This window comes from Pristiophorus japonicus, chromosome 8 (genome assembly GCF_044704955.1).
Source record: "Pristiophorus japonicus isolate sPriJap1 chromosome 8, sPriJap1.hap1, whole genome shotgun sequence".
Taxonomy (NCBI): Eukaryota; Metazoa; Chordata; class Chondrichthyes; family Pristiophoridae; genus Pristiophorus; species Pristiophorus japonicus.
In genome coordinates this window covers 98,853,876-98,875,457 of record NC_091984.1, presented here as the reverse complement: position 1 = coordinate 98,875,457, position 21,582 = coordinate 98,853,876, and the positions used below count along the sequence as shown (strand labels likewise).

Here is a 21,582-nt window from a genome sequence, read left to right as displayed (position 1 = left end):
CGAGGTACAGCGGGTCAACATGATCAATGGCCATTGTTCTTACAACAAGACGCCTCCAATAATGATGAAGATCCTACTCGACGGGATACCCGTCAACATGGAGCTGGATACGGGAGCGAGTCAGTCTCTCATGAGCGCTCAACAATTTGAACAGTTGTGGCTGCACAAAAGCAACAGACCAAAACTCACATGGGTCGACACCAAACTAAGGACCTATAGCAAAGAAATCGTCCCAGTCCTCGGCAGCGTCATGTTCTCGGTTCACTGTCCCTTTGTATGTGACTGACTTCCCCTGTGGATTGTTCCCGGAGATCTCCCAGCACTGCTGGGGAGAAGCTGGCTGGCTAAACTAAATTAGAAATGGGATGATGATGATGACACCATGTCATCAGAGGAACGGACCTCCTGCTCAACAATTCTAAGTCGATTTGAACATCTCTTTCAGCCAGGTGTGGGCACCTTCAAAGGGACTAAAGACAAAATCTACATCACACAGGTTGCTAGACCGGTCCATCACAAGGCTAGAGCTGTACCCTATGTGATGAGAGGAAACATTGAACATGAACTAGACAGGCTTTTGCGGGAAGGCATTATATCACCCGTGGAATTTAGCGACTGGGCAAGTCCCATCATCCCAGTCATGAAGCCTGATGGATCTGTACGAATCTGTGGGGATTACAAATCTACCATAAACAGAGTCTCCCTACAGGACCAATACCCGCTGCCCAGAGCGGAGGACTTATTTACCACATTGGCTGGAGGAAAACTTTTCTTGAAACTAGACCTCACATCTGCGTATATGACGCAAGAACTGACCGAAGAGCCTAAGCTACTCACCACCATCAACGCACACCGAGGTCTTTTCATGTACAATCGATGCCCATTCGGCATCAGGTCGGCAGCTGCTATATTCCAGCGCAACATGGAGAGTCTGCTCAAGTCCATCCCGGGGACGGTTGTATTTCAAGACGACATGCTTATCACGGGCAGGGACACCGACTCCCATCTCTGCAATTTTGAGGAAGTACTAAAGCGGTTGGATCGGGTAGGCCTAAGAGTTAAGAAATCCAAGTGTCTGTTTCTCGCGCCCGAGTTTGAATTTTTGGGCAGAAGGATTGCTGCTGATGGAATCCGCCCAACAGAGACCAAAACCGAAGCAACCCAGGCCCCGAAATGTCTCGGAACTGCGTGCCTTTCTCGGGCTGTTCAATTACTTTGGGAACTTTATGCAGAACCTAAGCACGCTGCTGGAGCGCCTCCATGTGCTACTCAAAGGGGTGCAATTGGTTTTGGGGGGGATGCCCAGGAACGCGCCTTCAATAAGGCACGCAACCTTCTATGTTCCAACAGTGTTTTGGCTTTCTTTGATCCAGGTAAAAAGTTAGTTCTTACATGTGATGCATCAGCGTACGGGGTCGGATGCTTTTTATAACATGTCAATAGTGCGGGTAATTTACAACCCATAGCTTATGCCCCCAGGTCACTTTCGCGGGCGGAGCGCGGGTACGGTATAGTGGAGAAGGAGGCGCTCGCGTGCATGTACGCTGTCAAAAAAAGTGCACCAATACCTTTTCGGGGCCATGTTCACGTTAGAAACCGACCACAAGTCCCTCACATCCCTGCTATCCGAGAGCAAGGCAATAAACACCAACGCCTCGGCGCACATTCAACAGTGGGCACTCATGCTGGCGTCTTACGACTACACCATAAGACACAGACAACTGTGCCGACGCGCTTAGCAGGCTACCCCGGCGACCACGGAAGGATCTGACAAACAGGACTGTGAGATAGTCATGGCAATCAATGCCTTTGAGTCCACAGGTTCGCCCATGACGGCTCGCCAAATCAGAGCCTGGACGACCAGCGACCTCACATTATCCTTAGTAAAAAGATGTGTCTTAACCGGTGACTGGGCAGAGGCTCGCGATGCCTGCCCCGAGGAGATCAAACTCTTTCATAGGCGCATGCATGAGCTATCACTACAAGCAGACTGCCTGATGTGGGGCAGCCGAGTAATTATGCCTCTACGAGTCAGAGAGGCATTTGTCCGGGAGCTCCACTGCGAGCACCCGGGGATCGTTCTCATGAAGGCCATAGTTAGATCTCACGTCTAGTGGCCTGGCATTTACGCGGACTTGGAGCTCTGCGTGCAGCGGTGCACCATTTGTGCCCAACTAAGTAATGCCCCCAGGGAGGCTCCCCTGAGCCCCTGGCCCTGGCCCACCAAACCGTGGTCGCGGGTGCACGTAGACTAAGCGAGCCATTCATGGGTAAAATGTTCCTCGTAGTTGTAGATGCATTTTCAAAGTGGATCAAATGCACCATTTTAAACTCGAGCACCACCTCCACCACCGTGGAGAGTCTTGCAACCATGTTTGCAACGCACGGAATTCCTGACATGTTGGTCAGTGATAATGGTCCGTGCTTCACCAGCGCAGAATTCCAGGAATTTTATAATTGACCACGGCATAAATCACGTTAAGACGGCACCGTTCAAGCTGGCCTCCAATGGCCAGGCAGAGCGAGCAATGCAAATCATTAAACGAGGCATGCTTAAAATCCAAGGTCCCACGCTGCAGGGCTACCTGTCGCGACTGCTGCTGGAATACAGATCTCGTCCGCATTCATTGACTGGGGTTCCCCCCGCGCAACTGTTGATGAAAAGGACCTTAAAGACAAGGCTCTCATTAATCCTCCCAGACATGTACGAAATCGTTGAGGCAAAGCGCCATAAGCTAACCGAGTACCATGACCGAAATTCGAGGGGGAGGTGGAATGAGATAAGGGACAAAGTGTTTGTACTAAACTATAGCAGGGGTCCCAAATGGCTTGCAGGGAAAGTAACGGGCAAGGAAGGAAACAGGCTACTGGTAGTACAAATGGACAATGGCCAAACCTGCTGGAGGCATGTAGACCAAGTCAAAAGCAGATTCACCAACAACACTGCTGAACCAGAGGCAGACTACAATGTGGAATTCACACCACACCTGGTGGACTGACAGAGGGAACAACCTGAGGAAAGGGCAATCCCAATAGACAGCCCAGGCGAGACACCAACAATCACACTAAACGAAACAGACAGCCCAGGCGAGATACCAGCAACCATACCCAAAGAAAAACAGGCACCAAGGCAAACAACTGAACCTATAAAGACAATAAGACCTTGGAGGAGGGTGATATCATGTATCTCATACTACTGTACACAATTGTATCTTACCATGCTATACATGACTGTAACCAGAGATGACCTGTTACCACCAGCATACCTTACCACCAGGGGTGCACTTGCAGGAGACACTGGATACCTGTCCCACACAGGTATATAAAGACAGGTCTCAGGCAAGTGCGGGATTCGAGTGCTGTGTAATAAAGGTGCAGGTCCTGAGTGACCTTGACTTCAACATGTGCCTCGTGTGAGTCTGTACTGCAGGCTAAGGATGAGGGGTAAGTATATAGGACCGAGATGAGGAGAAACTTTTTCATCCAGAGAGTTGTGAACCTGTGGAATTCTCTGCCACAGAAAGTTGTTGAGTCCAGTTCGTTGGACATATTCAAAGGGAGTTAGATGTGGCCCTTACAGCTAAAGGGATCAGAGGGTATGGAGAGAAGGCTGGGGTGGGGTACTGAGGTTGAATGATCAGCCATGATCTTATTGAATGGCGGTGCAGGCTCGAAGCGCTGAATGGCCTGCTCTTGCACCTATTTTCTATGTTTCTATGTTTCTAAACTCAAGGGAATACAACCCAAGTTTATGCAACCTGCCCTCATAATTTCACTCTTTTATTCCCTGATATCAGTTTGATAAATCTAAGGCCAATATAGCCTTCCTGATGTGCAGTGCACAGAACTAAACACAATACTCCAGATGGAGTCCGACCCATCTGAGAGCAAGATGTGCTTGGTGGGGTGAACATGTTGCAGGTAGTGGAAATAGCTGAAGATGATATGGCAAATGCGAAGGCTGGTAGTGGGGTGGCAGGTGAGAGAGGGGTAAGGGCAGAAGCACTGGAAATGGAATGGACTTGGTCAAGGGTCCTGTTGACCACTGCAGAGGGGGGAATAATGAGGAAAAAAGGAGGATATTTCAAAAATTCTGGTGTGGAAGGCAGAATCATCAGAGCAAATGCATAATTCTGGGGGTTTTTTTTTTACAAGTGAAGGAAATGTTGTGCCAACCGATCGGTTAATTTACAAATCCTGTGTAACTATATGTTTTCACATGCCTGGGTTGTTCTTTGCATTATTAGTTGTTTTTTTTAAACTGTTGGGTAAACTTTGTACTAAGTTTTGAGGTTGGCATGTATTGATGCCAGAGATGGGCCATTTTGGCATGGAGCTGTTGTGGTTAAGACAATCGTTACACATACCATAATTGTGATTTTGAGTTTGCAAAGATTGACATCAAGCCTTCTAACACTGCAGGTGATCTGCTATATGGGCTAGGCCACTACCAAGGCAGGAGCATAGGTAGGGATTGACACTTCCTGTGGCGATCACAGAAGCCTATTCATTCTTGAAACAGCACTGGTGCTGGAAGCAGCAAAGAAGACCTCAGACTACTTTCCTGACTAGAGGAAGATTGATGGCAGTAAGGAGCTCAAAGTGTGAAGGAAAATAAAAGGCCCCATTATTTAAAACAAAAATTGCAGTTTTCATTTTTTTTTATAACTTTGTGCTAGAACAGCGGGAAGAAATTAACTAGCAACTGTAGGACTGATTTGCAGACGCACAAATACTAGTCAGTTCTCCCCTCCCCCATAGGGTACATTTCTCTGCTAAGGATGAATTCAGGACATAAGTGAATACTTTCTATGTAATTGAAGTTACCTTCGTAATTTTCTGTCTGTCTCCAGTCTTCTCTGAGCTCTTCCTGTGAAAGTCAAAGGCTGCATTTTTGTGTAGGTCTGTGTGATTAAGGAGGGCAATCCAGCAGCCCTCTAACTCTCACATTCCTAATGATTTCGGAACTGCAGGAAACGTTACTTTTTTAAAGGGGGGAGTAGATGTTGGAATGATTTTCAGCTAGTGCTTGAGGGCTTGTTTTTTATTTTGTTCTTGCCAAATGCTGTTGCTAATGGGGAAGAGGACAATTTGCAGCCAGCATTCCATTCATTTTGATACAGATATCTTGATTCCAGATGTGCCCTTCTGTTGAGCCTGAAAGCTATGTTGTACATCAATTTATACATTATTACTATAAAATCTATTATATACAGTCCTCTGCTGACTCTAAAGCATTAATTACCTACTGCCATGCATGTCAAAGAGGAAATGCCCATTATAAAACAACTAATTAGATTTTCTTTAAAATGTTCTATAAATATTTTATTTAAATCAGTGTATTAAAATATTAAAAACTCAAATAAGAGTTATGATGTATATCATAAATAGCAAAAGCACTTCTTCACCCAAATTAATACCTCTGAGTAGGGTAGAGGAAGCAAGAGCTTTGGAGATATTTTTAAATAGGGTATCTCTTATTTGGCTTTTCTTTCATATAGGATTTTCAATCTTTAATAACATTAGTCAATATTATTAAAGACCAATTCCACTGTGTATAAACCACTTCAAAGATATAGTCAGTGAAGAAACTTCAAACATTTATTTTAAGAAAATGAAGATGTTCACATAGGCTTATCCTACCAGTCCTGGTCGAAATGTCTGGGCCTCCGACAGGCAATATTAAAGTTTCAAATAGCAAACGAAGCAATGACTCTCAAAGAACAGATCCTCAAAAATTACATGAAGGAAGTGGTTGAAAGAAACCAGATTTGCAGGTGTTTATGATCGAGATAGGATCAGGATACCCATGACTCCGGGCTGAAAATTCATGGCTGTTCTGGCAGACCCCTGGCATAACTTTGTGAATCTGCCCTCATAGCTGCAAACTTGTGTGAACATCTTCGTAATCTGTCGCCCCAGTGATATTGTCAATTAAGGTTGCTGGCCACAGCCCTTTTCTTCCATTATTGAATTGAATTCTACACAAAATGAATGCTTCGACCAGTAGTTTTAAAACAAGATTAATAGAAGCAAGTACTGCCCGAGACAGTCCAGTAATTGTACCCTTACTAACTTTATAACACTTAATATTTTGTGCCAATTCAGAAGAATAAACTTTCTATTTAATTGCCACTGTTTTAGTTATGGGCTGCTTGAATCTGGGATCTCCAAGAATAAGAAGCAAAAAAGGAGGATAAATATTATTAGTAACTATCTCAGTTATGAAAGGTGATGTCTTGTGGAAGTTGAGTTTTCAGCTGGGAGAAAAGTCCTGAGATGATTATTACATAAGATAAGAGCATCACATTCTGTTATATAAAGTGTAGTATTGAGGAATTTCATGAATCCTATAATCTTTGAGGATACTAATTTATTGTCATGCTTCACAAATAATACATTTGGTAGGAGTGCTGAGATATCAACGTGATTCTCATAAATTTCATTATAGATTAAGGGAATCTGGATCTCCATCTAATGGAAGAGGATTCCAACAGTGACTGAGAGGGATTTGGTTAGAAATAGCACACATTCTGTTCAAAGAGGAAGTAAAGATTGTTGTAATGGTCTTTTGTTTTGCATCACCCAACTGACAAAGCTCAAAGATTCTGCGATTCTTTAATTGCCTTTTATATTATTATGATCAAAGACGTTTAGAATAGGATGTCTATGGGACCAGCCTGAAGAATCCAACAAAACAAGCACCATTGCTATGAAATATGCAGTGAAGGCCATGTGTTTTTGTAAGGCATTCTTGATGGCACAAGAGCTTTAACAAAGTCCATCCTTTCTGCCCTTTGACTTTGTTTTAATGGCACTCCAAATTGAAAATTAAAGGAAGCAGAAGAGAGTCAAAAACATTACAAGTATATATTTCAATTCAGTTATGATAATGTGACATTACTACATGATCGTTCATCATTGTCATCCACTCTGAATGGCACAGTTAATAACCACAGTGTGAAACTGAGCCTTGCTGTTTCCAGGTTCAATCGCTGGTTTGTGATGAGCTGGCTGATTGTGGCTTGGGTGGCTGTTTTAGTGCCAGTTGGTTTAGATAGGGAAAAATCAGCCTGGATTTCTGCTTGTGGTCATTATCCAGTGATCCTTGTTAGAAGTGCATATGTATTGACTGGGTGAGAACTGGACCAAGCTCAGCTGTGATGTCTCTCTACCCAGTTGAGTAGACAGCTGACACTCTGTCATGTCTCACACATGTAGAATGACCACTTGGGAAAGAATGTCCAATGAGCTGTAGCTAGACCCCAACATGAGTTGGCACATTCATGGGAAGAGGGAAGAAATTTGGCATGGGATTTTTTTTCCTAAATTACAATAAGTCAGTTCCACCGATCCTTGTAGAAAGCTAGAGTTGAATACTGTTGCCCTAAGATATTTTCTTATTCAAAAACAGGGTGGTGGTGACTGCCCAGAAATGAGCATCGGTGCAATCAAAATCGCTTTGGAAATTTCGCTTCCTGGATCTTTCATCTACGTCTTCACAGATGCAAGGTCAAAGGACTACAGGCTCACTCATGATGTTTTGCAGCTTATTCAGCAGAAGCAATCTCAGGTGAGTCATGCATTGAATACACGCAGGATTTTGGTGTCACAGTAATTTAAAAAAAAATTGGGGGATGATGAAAATATATTAATGATTCAGTTCATTTATTTTGTATGCTTTCACGTACGTCTCTTTAAACATTGAACATTAAATTCAGAACAAAATAAACCAACTACCTGTACTTAAATCCTCAACATAGTATCACTATATACAGCTCTTAGTTTAGTGCATTTTGACATTCTATTGACTGGGCAAGGCAATTCTATTTAGCAACCATACACATCTAGAAGTTCTGAATTTGCTTTGTTGCCCCTTTTCAGTGCATAGGTCTTCTATCATGTTTATAAATAGTGTAGAATAGTAACATCGTAATGTTTTGACCAGGAGAAGATCACTGGTCCATCTAGCTTGATCAGTTTCCTTACCATGACTCTGAAACTAATATTCCCATATTATCTTTGCTAATAGGGAATTGTTCCACAATTCGATCATCCTCATTAGGCACCCTTAACTTAAAACATTGTCCTTTACTTCCCAATCTTGCGTCTGACAGAAGAACATTCCTGGATAAAATTAGATCATACTCAGAAAAAGCTGAAAGTGTACTCATGCTCATCAACTCTAGAGAGTAAAGTCCCTGGAGAAACAATCTTTCTTCATAACAGTCCTCTAAGATCTGCCTTTATAACCCTCCTCTGAACTTCCTTCAATAATTCTATATTTATTTTGTAATATGGAGATCAAAACTGCACACACCACCCCAGATGCTGCCTCACTAAGGCCAGATAAAACTTCAATATTACCTCCTTAGATTTATAAGTCACACTAGTAGTTATATATCCCCAAATTTTATTTTGTTCCTGAACTGCCTGTAAACACTGATTAGATGGTTTTAACAATCGAACTACAACAATGAAAATGCTGCAGATGTCTTTCCTGCTGTGTTTAACTTATTATATTCCCACCACTGGACTCAATATTCACCCTTCCACCACTAGTCCTCTGTTGTTGCAGTATGTATAATCTACAGGATCATCACCATAGGCAGTCCCTCGAAATCGAGGAAGAGTTGGTTCCACTCTAAAAGTGAGTTCTCAGGTGACTGTACAGTCCGATGCGGGAATTACAGTCTCTATCTCAGGTGGGACAGACAGTCGTTGAAGGAAAGGGTGGGTGGGGAGCCTGGTTTGCTGCATGCTCCTTCTGCTGCCTGTGCTTGTTTTCTGCATGCTCTCAGTGACGAAACTCGAGGTGCTCTTCCTCCACTTTGGGCGATGTTGGGCCAGGGATTCCCAGGTACCGATGAGGATGTTGCACTTTATCAAGGAGGCTTTGAGGGTGTCCTTGAAGCGTTTCCTCTGCCCAATTGGGGCTCGCTTGCTGTGCCGAGTACAGCACTTGCTTAGGGCATGCAGACGATGTGGCCCGTCCAACGGAGCTGGTCGAGTGTGGTCAGTACTTCGATGCTGGGACTGTTGGCCTGAGCGAGAACACTAATGTTGCATCTGTCCTCCCAGTGGATTTGCAGGATCTTGTGGAGGCAGTGCTGGTGATATTTTTCCAGCGCTTTGAGGCATCTGCTGTATATAGTCCACGTCTGAGCCATATAGGAGGGCAGGTATCACTACTGCCCTGGAGACCATAAGCTTGGTGCCAGATTTGAGGTCCTGGTTTTCAAACACTCTCTTCCTCAGGCGACTGAAGACTGCACTGGCAAACTGAAGGCAGTGTTGGATATCGTCATCGAGCTCTGCTCTTGCTGATAATAAGCTCCCGAGGTATGGAAAATGGTCCACGTTGTCCAAGGCCGAGCCCGGGGGGCAGTGCTGTGTAGCGGGACAGGGTCAGGTTGGTGGAGGATCTTTGTCTTATGGATGTTTAGACAAAGGTCTCGAACATCATCACCTACCGGTGTCCCTTCAGCCCATCTGGAACCAGCGACTCTGCAGGATACACTACTGTAATCCCTGTTTACTTCAACAATTCCTCTTCCCCCTGCAAGTGCTATCGCCAAGTAGAACAAGAACAGAAATGTCATGGGAACACCATCACCTCCTGGTTGCCTTCTAAGGCACACACCATCCTGACTTGGACATATATTTTCATTTCTTCTTTGTCACAGGGTCAATTTCCTGGAATTCTCCACCTAACATAATTATGGGAGCATTATCATTATAAGGCACAGAACCACCTTCTCAGGACAGTGAGGGATGGGCAATAAATGGAGCTTTGCCAGTGTCGACAACATCTCAATTAAATTTGAAGAAAAAAAATAATCCTCGTATTTAATCTCATAACTTTACACTTGAACTCCATCTGCTACCTCGAGTTAGCCTGTCCATTGACCTAGTATGTCTAGATCCCTTTGGATTATTGCACATTGATGAGCATCATTGGCCACTACACCCAATTTGGTGTCCTCTGCAAACTTAGACATGAAGATTCTGTCCTCTAAGTTATTTATAAAAATTGTAAAGTACAGTCGTCCAACTTGTTTGTGTACTCCACCAACAACTGGTTTCCACACTCGCACACACCAACAACCTTTGTTTTCTACTTTTCAGTCATGCATTAATTTGGTCCGAACTAATGGATGTGCACCTTATGAATCAATATGTTATATGGGACAGTGGCAATGCTTTCCTGAAATCCATTGACATTGATGTGCAAAGAGACCAGATACGGATGGAGAAGTGAAGCAATGCGCTTTTGTTCCACATTTTTGGCATGGGTAAAGGCATTGGTTAATCAATATGCTCAAGTACTAGAGAATTGAATTACTTTTATCACCCAATATTGGTGTAAATTCAGTTATATTACAAGCAAGATGCAGATCAAAGCTCCCGGTTCCCTGACCAAAATGGTGAAATTCCTATCTTCACTAATTTTAGTGAAAAAATATACGTGTAATAGGCCTTAACTTGAAGACCCTGACAGCATCAACGTGAATTTCCTCAATAACTATAAAAGCATTGTAGTGGCCTCTCTGAAAGAAATTGTGAATTTAGTGCCAGTTAGGAGCAGATTTGTGCTGTGGAATGCCCCCAGATTCCCAGAAACTGATCAAACAGCCAAAACTCATTTCAATTAGGACTGTTGCAGTCAACAGGGATAGGACATTCTCATCCCACCAACATCAGCTGTATTTGAATCTTGACTGCTCCACCATTCAACTCCTGATATTTGTTTTTGATTACCTTACAATTATTTATTTTATAGGCTTATCTATGGTAGGACTTACAGAATTACTGTTTGGCTTAATAGCTAAGAAACACAATAATTTGGTATTCTTCACTCTCCCTTTGCCTGAGTGAGCCAATGCAGAGCTGAGTTTGTTTACTCAGAGTCTCCAGTTGTTCTGAGGAAGCAGAAGTGGTTGATGCAAAGACCGGAACTCTGCACCACTGAGATACATCAGTTAAAACATTCAGACAGTGTTGAAATACAGAATTGTGCTGTAAACTCAAAATCTGTCTGCCAAGAAATGTTACACTTGGACCTAGATCAAGATTTCTGTAGATTATTATATATAAAAGTAATAACGTTATCTCTCCTTGGCTAAACCACTATGCTGGTGGAAGGGGCCATTAGCAGAGCGTGGGGAAATGTCTTTTGTTGCCACCTCAGCTGAAGTTCAGACCCAGGAGGAAGATAAAATACATTTATTTTAAAATTAGAGCTGGAGAGACAGTATTGCTTTGGGATTGATTTGGAAGTGATCTGCACAGCAGAATTCTGCTGAGATAATGTATATCATTATCTGGCACTCTTTGAAAAAATCTAATTCCCTCAGTAATTTAAGAAAAAACATGTTTTCGGAAGTTGTCAGCCAGATGATTTGGTTGGCCATCCCATCATGGAATAAATAACAACCCTGCCTGTTTTCTCTGAGTCTCATGCATTGGCAAACTAATCCAGAAAACACAGAATCATATCTAAGGGCCCACCCACTACTCAGCAGCATTGCTGAATAGGTTCACTGTTCCTGGATATACATGGAGGCAATAACAAAGGTGCATGTCAGTTTGGAGCTCAGTTTCAACTGTTAGGAATCAACTATTATTCGTGACTATGATATATTCATATTAGCTAGTGATTGTAAGTAGTAGCTTTTACTTCCAGTTAAAATGCAATTCAAGTATTAGACATAGGAACCGATTAGAACATGTAGACATAGTTTTTTTTTTAAATCACGTTGTCTCCATACTATGTCATGCACTATTGCATAATCTCAGCAAGGACCGTGGTGATGTGTTATATTTACCTCAGTGTCCCTTGTGGAAGGGGAAGTTCAAGCAAGGTTCCCACTATTGATTGCTATCCAGGGACTTCTGGTGGGAAATATCCACGTTTGTTAACTGTGAAGGCACCTCATGATAACATTACTTGTTGGCACTCATCGTCTAGGCTCACCTATAAAGGACTGATCAATTGGTCATGGTTACTCGTGCCTGTCAAATCATAATCCCAGCATGAGTCATTGCTTTCTAGAAAAGCAGACTAAAGGAAGGATATTAAGAACATTTGGCAGATGGAAATAACTTGTACCTTTGAGATTTTTGATTCTTTCATGTAACTGTGGAATATTTTTAGGTGTCAAAAGTATTATAAGAAATTTACAAAGTGTTATTATTATATTTTAGTAGGTAACGTTGGTTACGTAGAAATAAACCCGAAACCAGAAGGATATTTATACCGACTTTTCAATTAGCCCTTTTGCTTGTCATAGTAATACATCAGCTGACACGGCTGTTACATATTCAGTAGCAGTGGTGGAAAGGTCTGGAATTAATACAAAAGAACTTGCACTTGTATTCAGATTTGCATTTTTTCCTTTTTCTTCAGGTTGTGTTTGTGCTCACTGGGGACTGTGATGATCGAAGCCATGTTGGTTATAAAGTGTATGAGGAAATTGCTTCCACAAGTTCTGGCCAGGTCTTCCACCTTGACAAGAAACAAGTGAATGAGGTAAAGTAGGAAATAGACATACTTGTAGTCTGTCAGGGCGGAGTATCACTTCAGTCAAGGAAGATACCTTTTGAGATGATACTTTTCAACATCAATTGATTAACTATAGTTAAAATTTATGTCTATTACATTTATATTGGCCCTGAATTTGCAGTCATTATGATGGTGTACTCTTGGAGTATGCAAGAGTACACCGTCATATAGCCTTTGCAACTGATCGCAAGCTCTGGGCAAAATCCCGAACTTGCCAGGTTAAGTTCTGACTACACACAGGTTTCGCTGCATCTTTCACCTTCTCATACAAATGGACATGCTGGCAAAAAGTTGGGCTAATTGTCCACCTACTGCGATGTAATTATGCTGAAAATTTTTAAGTCTTGTACAAACAGGTGCAGGAAGCCTGTTGCACAGCGTAAGGGGACCAGATGAGAAAATTGTAATAACAAATAGATCTGTAACAAGACAATGCTATATTGGGAGATTTGTTTTAAGAGGTTATCATAATGAAGTGTTTGTAAGCACACTGAATAAAGCATTAAATAAATGGTTTGTAACCTTTTTTTTTAGTAACAAGTTAATAATCAGAGTGTAAAGTAATGAGAGACTTGTATTGCCAGTATGTGTTATAAGAGGTTGTAACAACTGATGTTTGTGAATTTTGAATAAACATACTTTGTTTTAATGAGATTTACAACAGATTGTTACCATGAGAAGATTGCAGATACAAAATTTATTATAATGACAGCATTTTAGTGTTAGATTTTTACAATGCATAGTTTGTGATAATGAATTTTTACATAATAGTTTATAATAAGAGTTTATTATGAGTGGTCTGTACTGATTGTTGTAATGAAAAGTTTGTAATAGCAGAAATTGGCACAATGAAAGTTTTGCAATTCTTTGCTTTAAAAGGAGGTTTGTAGTAAACACATGTTGGTATGAGAGAACAATAGAATGTTTTTCAGAGTCATGTATATCTTTTTAAAAGAGACACAAGCAAAGGTCCCCGGTATTCACGTTGACTTTACCCAGAATTTCACTTCAGGAGTATTGGATTGGTCAAAGTCAGGAAATAAAAGGAGCAGTGCCCCATGTAATCCCAGGTTCACATACACACAATACTGCGCTCCTGGGCTCCATGGGGGGAGTAGGCTGCGCGGAGCTCTGCAGCGTTTGAAAGGAAGGTCTCGCAGGGAGGATCGCATGAAGTAAGTGTAGGTACTGATTTTCTTGCAATGTTGGCAGCATAGATGCGGATTAAACTCGACACAGATAGGGTTTGTCCAAGATAATCTAAGCACCATTTTAATGGCGTGATGAGCAATGTTCTCTTTTTTTTTGTAGTGCGCAGTCCCTACAAATGGCTGTGTGGCTCATTCAAATTTTGGCACATGTGCAGTTTCTCCCATTTAGCAGCTTAGTGGGAACATTGATGAGTTTTAATTAATAAGTCTTAAATTTGCTTTCTGCACCTGATTTGACATTGAATTCATTATTCTAACTTGCACTTCCTGATTTAGACTGCACTGTTCACTAACAATACTTTAATCTGATTGGTTAAGGAGGCACATAGTTTGCTTGCCCTGTTCATACAGGTCCCAAATGCCAAAGGGACATTGCGATGTTTGGATCTCTAACTTCCAGCATCTTCCAGTGCCAAAGGTCATAGAAATTAAATGATCAAGGATGAGTCGAACGAATGGTGGGTGCCATTGGTTCGTTGGAAACAAATTCTGGCCCAATCCCTTTTTCCCATCCATTCAAGCCACAGTGCTATAGATTGAACTGATAGTACGTTTTTCCTGTAGCTCTCCATTATATAGTGAACAGATACTTGCACTTATAGTAAACATTTTTCCTGTTGATGCAGAAGTTGGAGTCTGTTCTTTTCTTTATCATTTCATTCACTGTAGTTTTCTGTCAGTAAACATTAAAACTTTACACGAGGGGGTGTCTTGAATGATTTCACAGATGTGTATAATATGCTGTAGTGCATGTAAATTCAACACTTATTGACACATGACGACTTGTTCTTAAGGTCTGTGAAAGAATGGAAAGGTCACTGAACCAAACCTTTGGGAACAAATGTTGGTATGTTTGATATAATCTTTAATTGAAGAAATGTGTTGAAAAAATCCAGAGAAAACATTATTCTTTCAATATTTGTGGTTTATTTTTTGTGACAAAGAATGTCGCTTTGGTTAGTTTGGCAGAAATATTGAGGCTGAGATACGGTGCATACTTCATCAAAGTTTCCTGAAGCACAAATATACTGTTTATCACGTTAAGATACTTTATACTCTTTTCGATTAAAGCCATATTCTTTCTTTTGGCAAAGTGAATGGAAATGGTAAAATAAATATAATCAAAAACTTGGAACTAATTAATATAGGAGATCATATGGAAATATTCAGGTATTATTTACAAAATAATAAGCATTAGCAAGTGACAAAAATGTAGCAGAGTCGGGTGGGGTCATTGAGCAATTCAGATGTTGTCATAAACCATAACAGCAAAGATATAATGGTTTAAGAATGTTGTCTGAACCCAAGATTAGGTCTCATCCCTGAAGTTGTATCCTTTTTTTGAAAAAAAATAATGTTTTTGTTCAGTGTAATTGAGTTCATAAATTTTTGGGGACATTCTGCTTTTATCCTATTTGTTCCATTTCTGTGAGGTGCGTGGATTGCTGAAAGTACAGTGACCACAGTATGATATCGTTCTTTGTTTCATCTCTATTACAGATTTACCAAGAAATAATTTACAGTTGATTGCAGGAAAAGTTTGGAGCTACCATATTATACTCATTAATTCCAACATAGTTCCCTTTAACTATGAGCTTCAAAGTAGTTTCCAAATCCCAACTAGGCCAAATTGGGGCAATTTGGACTTAGTTGGACATTTCCCAAGTTTCCACAGTTCAGATCAGTCTCGACTCTAAACACCACCTCTGGCCACTCAAGATAAATATATGATGGATGTTGTCAAAATTAACAACTTAACTTCCTTACAAATCTGATTACATCATTAAGAAATGCATATTTTAAAAGTAAGATTTGTATTCTGGTTCAGATATCCTCCCGTGCAGTGTCTGTGACTACAGGTCAATAAGACCTTCTGGCTCCACCACAGTCTGTACACATCACGTTCATACAGAGATGCAGCCATATATAAATTGTAGAGAAAACCAGGATGAAATTCTAGAATTTGGAGCTGCAGGCAGGGGAGGGGGTCATAACCCATGCCAAAAAAATATTGTAGGGCAGAGAACATGTTGCTCTCATTTGTCCTCCACAGTGGTTGTGTGTATGCTTTCATACAATAGTGTGTAATTTGACACAGAAAGTCAGCAAGCAGCCTTAAGCACTAACATAAAAAAATAGTTAAGTCAAAGAGGGTCAATTGCTTACAATGTTAAGCAGGATGTCAGAACGACACAATCCTTTTGCTGGTTTATCATATCCATTAACAAGACTGGATAGCATATTGGCAAACTGTGAGTGTTGTGTCGATTGAGCATGCAATGGAATAAATAGTAATATTGGGGCCAAGTTTCGGCCTGAGTTGCTCCTGTTTTTTTGGAGCAACTGGTTTAGAATGGAGTATCTTAGAAATTTGAATTCTCGGCATTTAGTTTGCTCCAGTTCTAGTCAGTTAGAACAGTTTCACTTTGTAACAGAATTTTTTTTTCAAAAGGGGGCGTGTCCGGCCACTTGCACCTGTTTTCAAAGTTTAGGCAGTGAAAACTTACTCCAAACTAACGTAGAATGGAGTAAGTGAAGATTTTGTATGTTCGAAAAAACCTTGTCTACACTTTAGAAAATTAGGCGTAGGGAATGGGGGGGGGGGTTTAAAGGGAAGTTTACAAACATTAAACACTTCAGTTTTACAAATAAAGAGCCATCATCAATAATAAATGATATATACATCAATAAATCAACCAATAAATCAAGCAAAAAAAAATTAATAAAAACATTTAAAAATTTTTTTAAAAATCAATAAATAAAACATTTTCTACTTACCGACTGCAGCACTGGAAGTCCTCCAACAGCGTGCTGGGATGCCCCCCCCCCCCCCCCCCCCCAGTGTGTCTCTGTCAGTGTCTCTATCTCTCTGTCTGTGTGTGTGTCTCTCACTCTCTGTCTGTCAGTGTCTATGTTTCTGACAGCGAGGGGAGGGGGAGAAGTGGGGTGGGGGGGGGGGGAGGGGGAGAAGGGGGATGGGGGTGAGAGGGGGAGGAAGGAGGAGGGAGGTAGAGGGGGGGTGGGGGTAGAGGGTGGTGGGGGAGGAGGAGGGGGAGAAGGGAGAGAGGATGGAGGGAGGGAGGGAGGGAGGGAAGGAGAAGGGAGGGAGGGAAGGTGAGAGGAGGGAGGGAGGGAAGGAAGGAGAGAGGAGGGAGGGAAGGAGAGAGGAGGGAGGGAACGAAGGAGAGAAGGGGGGAGAAGGGAGAGAAGGAGGCTGAACGGCCAGGCCCAAGACGTTGGGCTGGATTTACAGGTAGGTGGCGTTGGGTCTCGGGGGGATGGGGGGGGGGGTCGCGGAGGTCCTGGGGGGGCTGGGGGGGGGGGGAAGAGTCGCGGAGGTCTGGGGGGGGGGGGAGGGAATAGAGAGTCGCGGAGGTCCGGGGGGGGGGGTGGGGGGGGAAGCGAAAGTCGGATCGCCGGGGTGGGGGAGCAGGGGTCGGGAGAGAGCGGGGGTCGGGTTGGGTCCGGTCAGGTGGGAGGAGCCTTATTCACGCAGCCCCAGTGAGGCCATTCAGCCAGGAATAGCGGCTGCGTGCTTTGGGCCCCTCCCACAGTTTTGGGCGCCTGGAGCTACTGTAGTGCGCATGTGTAGAGGTCCCGGCACTGTTTTCAGCGCAGGGACCTGGCTCCGCCCCCCACAGCTCGTGCTGCGCCGCACCCAGCTGCAGAGGGCCTGCAGGGAGCCGGAGAATAGGCAAGTTTTTTTTGGCGCACTTTCTGGCGTGAAAAACGGGCGTGCAGGTCCGGGCTGCGCCATTTTAGGCGTGGCCGAAACTTGGGCCCATTATTTGGTACAAGATGAGCATATTAATGTTTGTAGATGGTGCATTCAAATTGAATACAAAGTTGACTTTTGTAGTTCCTGACAGTGACATTGCTGTTTTGATTACTGTATAGTATCAGGCTAGATTTGCATGTATTTAACCACTACTGTTTATACATTGCCAGTTTAGTGAACATTTTGAATGTTTGTTTGATCAGCTTTGGAAAAATGTGAGGGGTATTCAAAGAGTGGGAACTGATTAGTGTAGAAGGTAGGGTCACTTCTCATTAGTGAACATGGTGTTTTGTTGAGGGAATGTGAAGGAAGATTTGGCATTCTTTGGGAGCACTGACTTATCATCTGCATGCTAGCTTTAATTTGGATTTGGTTCTTAATTCTTAGATAAACAGAACACAAACAAAGCAGCAAGAATATATTTTTAGAAGGATTAGTTTTTAGCTCTGAAAAATTATAGTGACCACGCCATAGCAACTAGGGCTCATGGAGATGAGCACCTGATTTTTTGCCATGGTGATCCCATATTTTGGCTCATTCAAATATGCTCATCTTACTAACACAAAATCTACCATGATATTACATCATCAGTATGGTATCAGACCAATATGGAATGTGCTCTTTGCATTAATTGTATTCTAGCATCTGTCAATTACCATGCAGTTATGCTAATAAAAGATTTTAAATTGTTTAGTACACCTTGCATCAGATAAACCTATAGAAGTTCTGGACAAAGCTTCTGGGAAAACCCCAGTGACTTTTCCATTAAGTCACATTCAACTACCTTACACGGTGAAATTCAATTCAAGAGCATTTTGCAGATTATTTACAGTATTTACACTGAGATGAGTATAGAAAGCTTTTGAAAATGTTCTTCTACAACTTAATGAGCTCTTCATTACCCTAGTCGAAAAACTGTAGCAATTGATAATGGGATTTGATTCATTTGTTTAGAACTTTAAATGCAAACTACTATAAATAATTTACTGATATGCTGCAAGCAATAAGATACATAAGAACATAAGAAATGGGAGCAGGAATAGGTCATATGGCCCCTCGAGCCTGCTCCGCCATTTAATACGATCATGGCTGATCCGATCATGGACTCAGGTCTACATTCCTGCCTGCTCCCCAGAACCCCTTATTCCCTTATCAGTTAAAAAAACTGTCTATTTCTGTCTTAAATTTATTCAATGACCCAGCTTCCACAGCTCTCTGAGGCAGCGAATTCCACAGATTTACAACCCTCAGAGAAGAAATTCTTCCTCATCTCAGTTTTAAATGGGCGGCCCCTTATTAAGATTATACCCCCTAATTCTAGTCTCCCCTATCAGTGGAAACAACCTCTTTGCATCCACCTTGTCAAGCCCCCTCATAATCTTATACGTTTCGATAAGATCACCTCTCATTCTTCTGAATTCCAATGAGTAGAGGCCCAACCTACTCAACCTTTCCTCATAAGTCAACCTCCTCATCTCCAGAATCAACCTAGTGAACCTTCTCTGAACTACCTCCAAAGCAAGTATATCCTTTCTTAAATATGGAAACCAAAACTGCATGCAGTATTCCAGGTGTGCTCTCACCAATACCTTATACAACTGTAGCAAGACTTCCCTGCTTTTATACTCTATCCCCTTTCTAATAAAGGCCAAGATTCCATTGGCCTTCCTGATCACTTGCTGTACCTGCATACTAACCTTTTGTGTTTCATGCACCAGGACCCCCAGGTCCTGTTGTACTGCAGCACTTTGCAATCTTTCACCATTTAAATAATAACTTGCTCTTTGATTTTTTTTTCTGCCAAAGTGCATAATCTCACACTTTCCAACATTATACTCCATCTGCCAAATTTTTGCCCACTCACGTAGCCTGTCTATGTCCTTGCAGATTTTTTGACGTCTTCACACATTGCTTTTCCTCCCATCAAACTTGGCTACGTTACATTCAGTCCCTTCTTCCAAGTCGTAAATATAGATTGTAAATAGTTGGGGTCTCAGCACTGATCCCTGCGGCACCCCACTAATTACTGGTTGCCAACCCGAGAATGAACCATTTATCCCGACTCTGTTCTATTAGTTAGCCAATCTTCTATCCATGTTACTATATTACCCCCAACCCTGTGAACTTTTATCTTGTGCAATAACCTTTTATGTGACACCTTGTCAAATGCTTCTGGAAGTCCAAATACACCACATCCACTGGTTTTCCGTTATCTACCCTGTTCGTTACATCCTCAAAGAATTCCAGCAAATTTATCAAACATGACTTCCCCTTCATAAATCCATGCTGACTCTGCCTGACTGAATTATGATTTTCCCAATGTTCTGCTACTGCTTCTTTAATAATGGACTCCAACATTTTCCCAACCATAGATGTTAGGCTAACTGGTCTATAGCTTCCTGCTTTTTGTCTGCCTCCTTTTTTGAATAGGGGCATTACATTTGCACTTTTCCAATCTGCTGGGACCTCCCCAGAATCCAGGGAACTTTGGTAAATTACAACCAATGCATCCACTATCCCTGTCGCTTCATCTCTTAAGACCCTAAGATGCAAGCCATCAGACCCAGGGGATTTATCTGCCTTTAGTCCCATTATCTTACTGAGTACCACCTCCTCAGTGTTGTGATTGTGTTAAATTCCTCGCTGCCTCCCTCCCCCACCCCCCCATAGCCCCTTGACTATCCACTGTTGGAATGTTTTTAGTGTCCCCTACCATAAAAACTGATACAAAATATTTATTCAGAGTTTCTGCCATCTCCACGTTCCACATCATTAATTCCCTGGTCTCTTCCTCTAAGGGGCCAACATTACTTTAGCCACTCTTTTCCTTTTTATATACCTGTAGAAACTCTTGCTATCTGTTTTATATTTTGTGTTAGTTTACTTTCATAGTCAATCTTCCCTTTCTTAATCATTTTTTTAGTCATTCTTTGCTGGCTTTTAAAAGCTTCCCAGTCTTCTATCCTCCCACTAGTTTTGGACACTTTGTATGCCCTTGTTTTTAATTGGATACCATCCTTTATTTCTTTAGTTAGCCACGAATGGCTATCTTTTCTTTTACACCCTTTCCTCCTCACTGGAATATATTTTTCTTGAGAGTTATGAAATATCTCCTTAAATGTGCGCCACTGTTCATCAACCGTCCTACACTTTAATCTATTTTCCCAGTCCACTTTAGCCAACTCTGCCTTCATACCTTTGTAGTCTCCTTTATTTAAGCTTAGCATGCTGGTTAGAGATCCAACTTTCTCACCCTCCATCTGAATTTGAAATTCAATCATGCTATGGTCACTCATTCCAAGGGGATCCTTTACTAAAAAATTGTTTATTAATCCTGTCTCATTACACAGGACCAGATCTAAGATAGCCTGCCCCCTGATTACTGGTTTAGCTTCAAGATAAATATTCTCATAGTGGCCAAGTTGTGGTCTGCTTCTCCAAGCAATGTGGAATACAGTGCTGCATTCTAGACTTCTAATAAAGGTCAGTTGCTCGGCCGGTTTGCCAAATCCAATGTGCGTGATTCCATTTGTATAATTAATTTTGAATATTAGCTGAACTTTAGGAATGTAAGTGCTCTATTTACAAATACTTGTGGCTGTATTATGGAACATACCATCATTGCTGTGAATGATGTGAATTTGAGGCTTTGTCAATTGTTTTTAATTTGGATTTAGTTCTTAATTCTTACATAAACAGAATACAAACAAAGCAGCAAGAATATATTTTTAGAAGGATTGGTTTTTAGCTCTGAACAATTAGTGACCACGCCATAGGAACTAGAGCTCATGGAGGTGAGCACCTGCTTTTCATGCCATGACGCACCCATATTTTGGCTCATGGTTGGTGTACTTGCCTTCAATTATTTTTTTAACGATGCCAATCTCAGACTTTAAAATCATATTTATTAGAGGCAGGGATAATTGAGGGGGTAAAGAGTTCCCAATGTTTTTGAAGTTCTAGGAAAGAGTAAGTTAGTATAGCTGCTGTACAATGAAATCTGTTATATGAACTGTATATTATTCTCC

The 21,582-nt window shown here is 41.9% G+C and overlaps 1 protein-coding gene across 1 annotated transcript in view; it reads left to right on the top strand.

Annotated features, from left to right (window-relative positions):
* The window catches only part of hmcn1 (hemicentin 1), a 744,329-nt gene that overhangs the window by 130,294 nt on the left and 592,453 nt on the right, over nt 1–21,582 (top strand). Inside the window, exons 3-4 of the mRNA XM_070887155.1 lie at nt 7,415–7,573; nt 12,410–12,532. Coding sequence (XP_070743256.1) covers nt 7,415–7,573; nt 12,410–12,532 — 282 coding nt within the window. The remainder of the gene's footprint in view (nt 1–7,414; nt 7,574–12,409; nt 12,533–21,582) is intronic.